At 37.4% G+C, this 12,889-nt stretch overlaps 1 protein-coding gene across 11 annotated transcripts in view; it reads left to right on the top strand.

Moving 5' to 3' along the window:
• Tjp1 (tight junction protein 1) overlaps window positions 1-12,889 on the top strand; it is a 326,594-nt gene that overhangs the window by 253,054 nt on the left and 60,651 nt on the right. For all 11 annotated transcript variants that reach the window (XM_034494537.2, XM_034494529.2, XM_034494561.2 and 8 more), the window contains one exon: window positions 12,040-12,096. In XM_034494537.2, coding sequence (XP_034350428.1) covers window positions 12,040-12,096 — 57 coding nt within the window. The remainder of the gene's footprint in view (window positions 1-12,039; window positions 12,097-12,889) is intronic.

Genomic DNA, 12,889 nt, shown 5'->3' with positions numbered 1-12,889 from the left:
ATTAAAAAAGAGACAACTTTTATTTAGAATGATTTTCATGAAATGTTGACTGGAATATTTTTTTGTTTCCACTCTAAACTTTGAAAGGCAATATCCAATTAAAAAAAAAAAAAACCAATCCCTCAAAAACAAAAACAACCCAAAAAAACAAAAACTTGTAAGTTTGGCTATATTTAATCTGGTGGGAAGAGATAGACATTAGGATAGGATAGTTTACCAAGTTTCAAACTTAGTCCAACTTGCTGCTTCTGAATAGCATTTTCTTTTTAAACCAGCAATAAAAATAGGCCTTTTGCTGTCTTTGACCTAGAGCACTGCTTAATTTATTTATTGCAGAGAAGAGTGGCTTCAGGTTGCTCCTTTATGGGCCAACCAGGTGCTTTATTTCCATTTCTTCTTAAGCAGATAAATTCTTAATAATGAGTGAGAAGAGAAGCTTGGTAGGTATGAAGGGAATGAGTCAGGAGTTTGGTTTTATAACTTGAAAATGGATAGAATAATTGGATTTGAATGATTGGCTGTACTGTTAGAGGTAAAGCCAGCAGTGCCAAACTTTGTGTCATGAAACATAGCATTGGTGTGGTATACGTAGGGCTTGAGCTGTTGTATTTGTAATGTATTGTACTAAGTCTTAACTGTGGGTACAGTGAAAGAATGTGTCAGTAGATCTTGTCACACGTGCATTTTTAGTTTCCTGTCAGAACAAGGTGTTTTTGTGCTGACAGAATTGACAGAAAGGTCAAAGTAAAGGTAATTTTTTCTATGGATAGTAAGTTTGTTTAAGTTTCCTAAAACCTTTTATGTTTTAAAAAATAGAGTAAATTCCTATTCTTAAGATAAAAATTTCCATTTTCAGTGGGGAGGCAGAGGCTGCAGGTCTTTGTGAGTTTGAGGCTAGCCTGGTCTACAGAGTCAGTTCAGGACAGCCAGGGCTACACAGAGATCATGTCTCAGAAATACAAAAATTCATTTTCTCCTGGTTATTTTAGGAGTTTTTACTGTTTTGATATTGGTGCTAGTGTTAAAAAAAAGTTTTTGTTATGAATATTGTTTTGAGATGAGGTCTCATAAAATCAAGAATGACCCCAGACTAACTTTGTAGCTGAGGCTAGCCTTGAATTCAATTCTTCTTTTGTCTCCCTTCCCCGATGCTGAGTACTGCTGTTAATAGTTTAAGCTACTACCATCATCTTTTAAAACAATTTCAGTTGACTTGAATATATGTTAAATTTATAAGTAAATCTTGTAATTCTAGAATTTAGAAGGATGCACTGATTAGTAACATTTTGTACATTTTGTTTTAGTTCTATGCTCTTTAGAAGTTTATACTTTGTGGTATGCAGCTGGTCTATAGTATAATGATCAGTTTTAAAACTTGTAATCCATTATGTAGAAACCAAAGAGTTTTGGGCTGGGTATATCTCTTAGTTGGTACAGAGCTTGCTTGCCCAGCATGCACAAGGACCAGTGCTCGATTCCTAGTACTGCATAAGCGCATGCCTGTAATCCTAGTTCTGGAGGAGTGGAGGCCTGAGAATCAGTAGCTCAAGGTTATCCTCATCTGTGTTTCTTACTAGCTAAGGAGTTCCAGACTATCTTGCCTATAACCTCAGCAGTAAGGAGCCCAGGCAGGCTGAGAGTTCCCTGGTCATCCAGTCTTGCCTAAACAGCCAGTTTTTTGCCTCAGTAGAGATAACCATCTGAAGGCAGTAAGGTAGAGAATGATAGAGGAAGATAGCCGATGTCCCACTCTGGCTTCTACGTACTTAGCACACCAGAATGCTCAAGTCCAAGCACCACATACAGATAGAAGTTCAAAATCAGCCTAGGCAACACAGTGACAGCTTGCTGCATGCAGAGAAGAAATGGCTACACCAGGATAGGAGTGGAGGAGCATTCCTGCAGTCTGAGTATTTCGGAGGTGATACAGGAGAAGCACAGTGTTTAGCCACAGCAGCCACATGTAAAGTTTTAGAGCTATGTTGGTAGGAGGCAGAAATAAGTGCTAACATTATAAAGAAAAGTACCACAGAAGGTGAGAGAAACATGGTCTTTTGAGTTGCAATTACAGTTACACTCATAGTAAATAAATAGCACAAGGGCTGGAGAAATTGCTCGGTGCTTAAGAACACTTTTTGCTCCTGTAAAGGCCCAAATTGGATTTCTAATACCCACTTGGTGGCAGTTCCAGAGGATTTGATGCTCTCTTCTGACCTCTATGGGCACCAAGCATGCTTGCAGTGCACACATAGGCAAGACGCACATAAAATGAATAAATCCAAAAACAAAACCCTAAAATAATAAGTGTTTAACTATGGGTTTTTGTTTGTTTTGGGGGGTAGTGGGGGGAGGGAGTAGGGTTAAGGAGTTAACTAAATTACATCTAACACAGTTTCCAGATTTTCCTTTGTTACTTTTTAAAGCATTGAGTCTGGATAAATCTGTGAAAATGTTTTGTGCATATTTGATATCTCAGTTAGAAACATAAGGTATAGAATTTACTCATTTGCAACTCTGTGACTTGTATCATCTATTGGCATGGTAATAATAGTAACATCCATTACTACTAGGCACTGTGGTGAGGTGCTGGAGCCACAACAGTAAGTGTGTCTCTGTCTCTGTCCTGGTGGGTGTTGTGACAGTGGGAGCAGACAGCAGCTAAGACCCTGAGTGTGATGGTAAGTGCTGTCCTGCATGTGCCATTGCCGGGCCACAATCTCCTACCCCAAAAGACTATGTTTGTGTCACCTTCTGTGGTACTTTTCTCTATAATTTTATTACTTTTGCATCCTACCACAGATTTCTAAAACTCTACATGCAGCTGCTTTGGCAAAATACAGTGATCCTCCTGTATCAGCCTCCCAAGTGCTTGGATTGCAGGCAGGCTCCTCCACTCCTAACCTGCTGTAGCCAGTTTTCTTTTCCACATGCAGCAAGATGTCACTGTGTATTCCAGGCTGACCTCAAGCTTGTTACGTGGCACAGACAGATTTTGAACTCAGTTCCATGTCCTCAGTGTCCTGCATGCAGGGATTACAAAGATGTGTTACTGTACCTAGCCTACCTCCACAGCTTTTATGTTGTAGGAAGACTTGCCTTATTTATTGACTTTGAGGGGAGAAAAGTAGTTTAAGTTGTAGTTTTGTACTGGTTGGATATGATGCAAAAAGAATTATTTGAACAAATTATCCAGATCCCAGTGGTTAAGAGCACTGACTGCTCTTCCAGAGGTCCTGAGTTCAATTCCCAGCAACCACATGGTGACTCAGCACCATCTGTGATTATCTGTAATGGGATCTGATGCCCTCTTCTGGTGTGTCTGAAGACAGCTGCAGTGTTCTCATATACATAAAATAAATCTTAAAAAAAAACCCCAAATCTGTCTTTTAAAATATAATGTACATCTTTTCCAGTAATATCATAGAAAAGGCATTTCGAAGGTTTATTTACTGATTTGTTTTTTAATTGTGCTGGAGTATTTAATCAAACAAAAATACACTATATTGATGCTATATTGCCTATAATATTGGAAATGAGTGGTCATTGACAGTAGATTCTGCATTGATGCTGAATGCTGACTCACAGGTCCTGAGCTTAGTGTTTCATAGATGTGCTATTTGGTTTTGTTTTTTAAAGATTTATTTATTTTATGTTTACGAGTATACTGTAGCTATATCCAGACACACAAGAAGAAGGCATCTGGTCCTATTATAGATGGCTATGAGCCACCATGTGGTGGCTGGGAATTGAACTCAGGTCCTCTGGAAGAATAGTCAGTGCTCTTAACCAATGAGCCATCTCTCCAGCCCATGCTATTACTGTTCTCTTTTACAGGTGAAGTGTCCAGAGTTATTGCTGTGGCCACATCTGATGATAACTCAAATATGTGTACATTAAATGTTACTGTATTCTAAATGAGCATCAGATGAACATGCTATATGTTGGGTTAGTCTACGATTAGACAAGTAGCCTGAGTCCTGAGAGCTGGAAGCATAGGATTTGTTAGGAGCAAACTGCAGTAACGGGAACAGCTACTCTAGCTCCAGCCGCTGCTTTTCCTGGGCTTAGGAAAGCCAGATCTGCCAGTTTTTAAAATCAGTTGTAATTTTGTTATATTGACAAATACCTTGACTTAAAACTAGAAAGCTCAATTAATTTTGCTTACCTTCTTATTGTAAAACTTAGTATTAATGTGTAAAAGTGCATAAAGAAAATGTACATAAAGTGAATACCCATGTAAACTCTATGTACCTGTTATCAGGCCAGATTCTGTAAAGATAAGGACTTTAAAAAAAAAAAAACCCACAGTCAGTGAGTAAAGACCTTTTCGTTTCTGAGTTTAGGGTCTAGGTTTTGAATTTTGGGGAATCTATCTACCATTACCTGCTGCTTCACCTATTAAAAGGGAGCAGGAGTAGAAAATGCAGACAATACCCAGCTTAGGTAGTTGCATATGAATGAACAGAGCCAAGCACATAGTAAGTCACATTGACATATCTTTTTAAAACATTGCAAATAGAGCCAATTTTAATTTTGGAGAAGGGTATATAGGGATTTTGATTGAGCTTATTTCTGTACAGTGTTTAGTATGTAGATAGGTAGGTTCAACAACAGTTACTTTTTAGTTCAGAGACAGTGTTTGGGCTCTTCAGATCCTTAGGAAAACTATCTTACATTAGCATTAAATGTTTCAGTCATGGTTTAATGGTTTAGGCAGTAGTGACTTTAAAGTACATTAGGAATCCCGTGTTATAGGCTCAGCTTGGATATACACCTTTGTGGTGAAGGAGTCTTACGTTTTTAACCAGTTGAGAGCCTCTGAGCCTTTCATGTATTCACCCTGTACTTTCTGCCATTTACTCTGTCCTCTCTTGACCAATGTAGAATACATACATACTAATTCTCATTGGAGTACTATAGTAGTCTTCTAAGGAGTATCTTAGCCCCTGTTTTTCTAAAACAAAGAGTCTTTTTATTTGACAATTCCATATATGTATATAATGTATCTTGATCAGAGTCAGCTCAGTCTCCCTACCTTCAGCCCCTCTCCCCCAATGCATTATGTCTAATGAGTGCTGCCTGGATGCACATAGGTTTGGGGGGCATTTGACAGGGTGTCTCAAGACAATAACTTAACCCTTCTTCAGCAGCCAGTAGCTCCTCAGCTAGAAGTGGAGCCTCATGAGCCCTTTCCTAGCCGTGCTTGGTCCTGTGTAAGTCATCACAGCTGCTCTTGAGTTTTCGTCCAGACACAGCATTTCAGAGTGTGCCTCCTCTGGCTCTTAAATTCTTCATGCCTCTGCTCCATAGATCTCTGAACCTTAAAGTACTCTTATCAGAATCTTAGTGTTATGATTAGTTCTCTTCCACTTCTTCCAAAGCACATACAGACATTCACTCATTCTAAAAATTTCTGTATGTATTGACTTTAGATAGTAAAAGATCAAAATTGGTAATAGTGGGTTATTTGACTGTTGTCTACTTGAATGACCTCATCTTTTATCTTTTTCTTTGCCCTCTGTTGACAAGCTTTGCTTTCCTTTTCTCACTTATTAAAACGTGTGTGTGTGTGTGTGTGTGTGTGTGTGTGTGTGTGTGTGTGTGGTGTGTGATTACTCACAGGCCAGAAGAGAGTATCAGATCTCCTAGAGCTGAAGTTACAGGTGGTTGTGAGCTACTCGATATGGGTGTTGGGAGCCAATCTCCATTCCTTCGAAAGAGCTGTAAGTATGTTTGCTTAACCTCCGAGGCATCTATCTCTTCCAGCCCTTCTTCAGTTCTGCCATGCACTTCTGCCAGCTTTCTCTTTGCTCCTCTCAGGGCACTGGTTTTCTTTCTAAGTAGTACTTAGCCCATGGTTATTTATCAAGCCCTGAAGTGTTTGGATCGTCTGTGCCTCCCACGAGAGAAGCATGGTCATATTGATTGTGACTGGCTATTGCAGAGCTTAATATAATATTATAGCACTTAATAAATTCAGATGGTTTTGAATGAGTTGAGAAACTTCCTGCTAGGGATGGGGCCCTTGATTAGCCTATTTCCTTTACCAGGGATGTTTTCCACATCCATCCCTCCCTCATCTGGCATTGGTTTCCTTTTTTCTCAAGAGATTGTACTGATCAGAAATCAGCAGTGTTAAGATCCTTACACTATGTATCATTCCACTGCTTGAAGCTGACTATTTGATAATTTATTTTACATTGTTGTGTTGTATTAGATAATCTTTTAAAGTGTTCCTGTAAGATACTTGCTTATCTCTAAGACTTCCTCTACTTCTTGTGTTCCTGAAAAGAAAGCAGCTGCTGAAGTAACTGGCGCAGAGGAATTTTCTTAGTGCTAGCTGGATCATGGTAGCAGCACTTTAGGTTTGGGTCTTCTCATATTAATGATTTCAAGTTGTCTTTCTTTTTTTAAGTGGAAAACATTTCAAATGGAAATTATGAATCTTCGATCTCATTTTAGTACAGATACCAATTTATGAGCCCAGTACCACATAACATTTCTTTGTAAGATCTTTCCTTCCCTCATCCCTCCTCTTCTCACCATCCCACATGGTCTCATGTAGCCCAGGCTAGTTTAAAACTCTCCATGTACCTTGAAATGCTTGTTTCTCATGCCTTCCCTGAAATCAAAGGCCTTAGTTGCCACACCTGGCTTTATAAGTTGTATCAGATTCTAAAGTTTTTGTAGTTTCTTAGATCTTTTTTTTTCCTCCTCCTCTCGTCCTCTTTTTCTTCCTCCCTCTCCCCTCCCTCTCTCTTTTTGAGTGCTTGCCTAGATTTCTTAATCCACTAGGTGATAGTGTTTAAATTTTATTTTTGTGTGTGTGATTTATTAGCTGGGATAGCTAAGAAAAACTTCTTTCATATACTGTTTGGTTATCCACTGTTACTGTTTGTAAGAAAGAGAGAATAAACACTTAGTAACAGAAAAAAATTTTTTAAACTACTGTAATAAATTGTTTCAATTTTTTAAAAAAAGATAGATAAATTATGTATATTTGATTTACTTTTACTAATTCCGTTACAGCCTTTATCAACAAATTACTTTATTTTGAAGTTTTAAAAAAAAATTGGCACGCTTTTTATTTTTTTCCATTAATTTATTTATTCATTTTAAATTTCCAATCGCTGCCCCCACTCCTGGTCACTCCTTAACACAGTCCCTCCTCCTATTCCCTTCTCTTCTTGAGAGGGTGCTTCACCCCACCCTTCCATATCCCCCACCCTGGCAAATCAAATGTTTGCAGGATTAGGTGCATCCCACTGAGGCCAGATGAGGCAGTCCAGTTAGGGGAATGGATTTCACAGACAGGCAACAGTTTTAGACAGCCCCTGCTCCAATTGTTGGACCACTTGAAATATTTTGAAATAATTTTTAACAGTAGATTAAATAGATAGATCATAGGTGTATGTAAGTTAATTTTCAAATTGAATCTTACCAGTATCTAGGAGTTTTCCAACTTCTGTGCCTATTCATAAGGATGACTTTGTCCTGACTTTTAACAGGGTAAACTAGTTTTGTCTGCTTAATTTAAAACTCATTTTATTTTGTGGGTTATAAGGTTTATATATGTTTGTTCACTTTGACAAGTACAAAAATTTAAATATTTGATTCTAAAACCAGCGCTTTTCCTATAAATATATAAGCTTTCTTCTTCCGAAATGGTCATTTTTGTTTTTCTATGTGATTTTCTTTAGACTTAACTCTGAAGTACTGTATTCATAGAGATGCTGATTTCCCTGCAGTGTCAGTGTTCTCACATTTGTAACTCACTTGTTACATCTGTACTCACTTGTTACATGATTTCTATTCTGTAGTCACTGCATGGGGATTAAAACTACTTGAATTCTTACCTTTAATGAGGTGGATTTGTTGTTGTTTGTTTTTTCTTCTTGTATTTGTGAGTTTTGTTGAGTCCCTGGCTGCTCTGGGAGTCTCTTGAGAACCTCACATCATTTAACTTCAGATTGATCTTCTTGTACTACTCTTGGCCTCTCTGTCTGGAGAACTGAAGTAGTTCCCTTAGGTCATTGCACTGTATGCCATCTGCTATCTTCCAACATACATTCTAGATGGAGATCTTTGTGCTTCACTTGTAGAACAGTGGTTAGAGTTGGACATGGTGTATTTGAAACTTCACAGGTCAAGGTCCATCCCTGTCCTCTTCGTTCCTCACTCAGTCTGACCCGGAGAAGTAGTGTTGTGTTCTACTTTAGATAGAATAAAAGCCAACAACAAAAATAAAACAAAAAACAAAGGCAGAAAAAAAAAACAAACCACCCCTACCCCCCAAAAAACCAAAACCTTATCGCTCCAGGGAAACTGGGGATCATTTAAGAAAGAGAGTGGCTCCCAGGAAGAGCAGGAGTACTTGATTTTCCTAATAGAGGACTGGGAGCCATGTGAAACAGTTCATGGTGCTTTAACAGTAATTTTCTAGGCATATATTTATTGTTTAAGGTTCTAGCATTTCTAAAATTCAGGTTAATGTTGTTCTTTTGTGTTGTTAGATAATAAAGACTATTGATCTCAGATTAGGAAATGTTGGGTTTTTGTATTTTGGTGTACTCTCTGGACAGTAAAGAATGTTTTGTATTAGCTCTGTTGGTGTCTATGCATTCTCACTGGCAACTAGTCAGGTCCACTTGGTCCTTCTGTCACTAGAGTAGTTGTAGTCTGTAGGGTCATCTTAGTCCTTTGTAAATAGATCTTGGTTTCAGTTCTACAGTCTTGTTGATTGATTGCTTTTAGATCCAGGTCTACTTTATCTAGTTCTCAGTCTTGATCTTCTAACATGTAAACCCTGGGTACCTCAATTAACACATGTCTGAGACCACATTTGTAACTGTAGCCTGCCCTTTCAGAGCTGCCTTTTTGTTTTGTTATGTTTTGTTTTGATTTTTCAAGACAGAGTTTCTCTGTGTCGCCCTGGCTGTCCTGGAACTCAGAGATATATCTGCTTCCCCAGTGTTAAGATTAAAGGCATGCACCACTGCCCTTCCCAGAGCACCCTCCTTCTCATGTTAACTTGCCTTTAGTTGATCTTTCTGCCTTAAATTTGCCTTCCATTTACGGTCTTGAGAATGAATTCTGATTGCACTGCTTGAGTTTAAAGTTCTCAACAGCACATCACAACACATGTCGTGTACTACTCAGACATAGGAAAATGAGCTTTCTTGTCAGTTTAGCTCTCTAGTCTTCTTCCCATTTGATTTGTAATTGGCCTAAAGGATGATGAAACTGCCTAGAATTAGGATCTAGAGTTGGCAGGAAGCCCTTCAGATTTGGTGATCTGAGTAGTGTATTTGCCAGCTGGAGCTTAGAACAAAGAAACCAAACAAACTCTTGGCAGATTCTGAAATACAGCTTTTTGCTTCTTTAGAAATTATGAATCTAGTCAGTTAATGTAGACTTAGAAGTGTGTGCAAAACTAATACAGCAACCATGAATTACAGTCACTTTTGATGCTAATTATTGAATTTGTAACCTATTCTTTAGGATACTTTAATAAGTAAACCTTTGGAACTGGGAAGACCTTTTTCCTTGAGATAATTTAGCCTAATTTCCTGCCTGATCTTATAGGTGAGGAAAACTAAGGTATTAATAGATTTGGGTGCTGGTCTTATTTCTAGGCTAGCTCATTTTCTGTGTATCTTGTGTAGTTAACAGAATACTAGAAGCAGAATCATGCTTAGCACATTAATGTCCTGTTCCCTAGTTTCCTACAAGCCTAGACAATTCTAGAATGGGACTGATGTTTTAACAGAGGCCCTTATGCAGATTTTACAGTGACTCATCTTTAAAGAGATTTATAAGTTTACAGCATGAAAATTAAGTTTGCACTTAAATTTGTTTGCACAGCAGTAGATGAACATTATAAAACAGTACAAAAAGACTAACAGTGAGAGTAAACCTCCCCAAGTCAGCTTCTGTTTCTCTTCATAATCTTGTATCGTATTCTTCCAGAGAATGTCCAGCCTATTCTAAAGGGTCCAGTTCATACTCAGTAATCATCATTTTCATAATTTAATGAACAAAACGTTTAAAACAAAAAGTCCAACTAGAAGCAAATATTTGAAATTTTATGTAACTGTGAAATGTGAATATATTGTAAAATATGTTGCCAGTTTATTATGAGTAGAAAAAGAATACAAAGATAAAGCACCTGATGAGAAATACCACCTACGGTCCTTTTATTTCTAGCTGATCAACATGAACAAACCGTTTTCATATCCTTTCAGTTTCCTCTCCACTTTGGCTTAAACAAAATTAGATTTTGACAGTACCCAAGCTGTTCTATAATCTACTTTTCTTTGCCCGACAGTGTAAACTATGTGATAATCACAACCTTGTAGAGAACCACACACTTTTCATAAGATAGTAACCAAGGAAAGTACCAGTTATCAGATCACTTACTGTTTGGACTGATGGGAAGGGATTAAGAAGTCAGTTCAGCACTACTACTAGTTAACAAAGTGGTCCAGAAAAAACAGTTTAGAGCAATGCAAGCAGTTCTCATTGTTAATGTCAGCTGAGATTGCACAGACTGGCAGTTATTGCAGACACTTTATTATGTGTGTTTTAGTGGAACCATGGGTGTTTAATACATCTGCTTATTACTGTCATCCATGTGAACATGGATGGAGAAGGCTTTGTGCAGTTTTGTGTGTGTGTGTCTGTCTGTCTGTCTGTCTGTCTGTGTTTTAAAATCTGGTCAGTTTTTGCTAAAAAACAAAACAGTTTTGTTTCCAGCGAGTCTCATTAAAAGAAAGTTTTGCTGCTCATGATTGGAAGGTTGAAACAAAAGCTGGTAAAGTTGGCAGTTCTTATCTGTGGGAATGAACACAGAGATCCTTTCTCTCTTGTCCCTTATTCATTTGGGAGGAAAGTCAATCTAGTTGCTTTGAATTTAGGGAAGCAGGCTTTCTTTATAGGAGTTCATTTTCTAAAGTGGCATTAATCTTTCAATTAAAGTTGTTGTGGGAAAAGAGAAACAGGCCTTTGGCACCTTGATGCGCATAGTCTTGTGATGCTACTGATAGCTGTGTAACAGAGACAGATCTCACTCGTGAAAGACGCGGTTATAGTAATAGCTGATGAAGGATGATCTGAATATGCCATGCCACAGTCACTTTACCACACTGAAAAAAAGTCTTTTTTTTTTTTTTTTTTTAAAGAAATGCATATTAGGCATCCCAATTTATTAAAAAGTATTGTTAAAAGGGACTATGTTAAACTACCAAAAGCAATTAACCCAAATTCAAAGGAAATTTGTTTTTAAATTTTTAGCGTTCAACTTTTAGATGATCTTATTCTCTCCATGAGAGACTAATGATAGGAGATAAAGTTCAGCTGCCCTGTGGTCTGGCTGGGATCTACACTGAAACTTGTACTGATTGTTTATGCTTCTGGGGGGTTTGGGGCCTTGTGATTTTTGTTTTGTTTTAATGTATTTACAGATGCATGTTTATGATATGTAACATAAAAGCCTTTTTCTATATGGCTATACTTGAAGTTAGAGGAAGTGATTCTGACATAAAACTGAAACTGGATAGAATAGGATTGCTTGTGACTTTAAACCTATCAGATGGTCTAAATCTGCTTTTCTGGAACATGTATTTACAAATACTGAGTTCAGAGGTATTTTACCTTTTCTTGCTGTATGCAACATGAAAAATGCTCTTAAATGTCCATGTAGATATTTTAAAACGGTTGCAACTTTTATTCTTGTCTAATGTTAAGCACAAAGCTGCTGAATTTGCTAGTTTTAACTTGATTTTGCTGTGTTAAGTGTAGAGTGGCATCTGTCCAAATTAAGTTAAAACAAAGGGAGTTCCGGTGTGTGGTTTCCTATCTCTTAAAACAAAAACAAACAACCCTTTCATAGTTATTAAGTGGTTTCCAGAATATTTTTAATATTAACAGTGCAAGTCTTGGTATTTTATTGTGCTGAATTGTTTCCAGAATGCTTTCTTTTACTTTATTACTTATTTTTTCTTTGAAAGGTAAAGGCTTTGTTTTCTTTTCCTTTATCAGAGCACAGCAATGGAGGAAACAGCTATATGGGAACAGCACACAGTGACGCTTCACAGGGTGAGTTTCTGCTGCAGTAAATAAATCTGTGTTATAATTCAGGATACGGGCAGCTTTGAAAACAATAGAGGAAAGCCAGATGTCAGGAAGCCAAAAGAAAGGGGAAATTTTTACTATATTCTCTTGTTTAAAATTAGATTTATAATAAATTCTTCATTAAGGTCAGAAGTGAGTATGATTACTTTTTCATATGTCCTTTGGTTATTTCTTGTATATTTTCTATTTTTTAATCTCTAAGATTAAGTGATTTGTTGCTTAGAATTTTGGATGATTAGATAAAAGATTATGTATTAAATTAAAAACTGGTTGTATATACATGTATACATGTTTGTATACTTGGAGTTTAAGTTATGTTCCTACTAAAATCTTGAAAGAGGGCTTAAGACAAGCTCAGTCGATAGCATGCTTAGTTGTAGCCCTCTTCCATCCCCAGAATCACATTAAACTCATCTGTGAAATCCTGGCAGTTAGAAGTTTGAAATCATCCTTAACTACTTAGCAGGTTGGCATGTATGTTGTGGGGGAGGGTGCGTCCTTGAAAGATAATTGTTCATTTGAAGCATGCACAACCTTAACTTTGCAGATAGTCAGGAGATATTATTAGTAGTAAACATAGTGGAAATAAATCAGACTGGTCTGGATTTTAATTCTACTTTTGCTTTTCTGTTGCTTTAGAAATGTGGAAGAAACCCAACCTGTGTTGTAAACCATGGTGTTTATGTATTTAAAATTATGCTAGGAGCTGGAAAGGCTCAGTAGGAAATAGTGCCTGTTCTTCAAAAAGACTCAAGTT

Source organism: Arvicanthis niloticus, chromosome 1 (assembly GCF_011762505.2).
Source record: "Arvicanthis niloticus isolate mArvNil1 chromosome 1, mArvNil1.pat.X, whole genome shotgun sequence".
Classification (NCBI taxonomy): domain Eukaryota; kingdom Metazoa; phylum Chordata; class Mammalia; order Rodentia; family Muridae; genus Arvicanthis; species Arvicanthis niloticus.
This window is presented reverse-complemented; position numbering and strand designations above follow the sequence as displayed.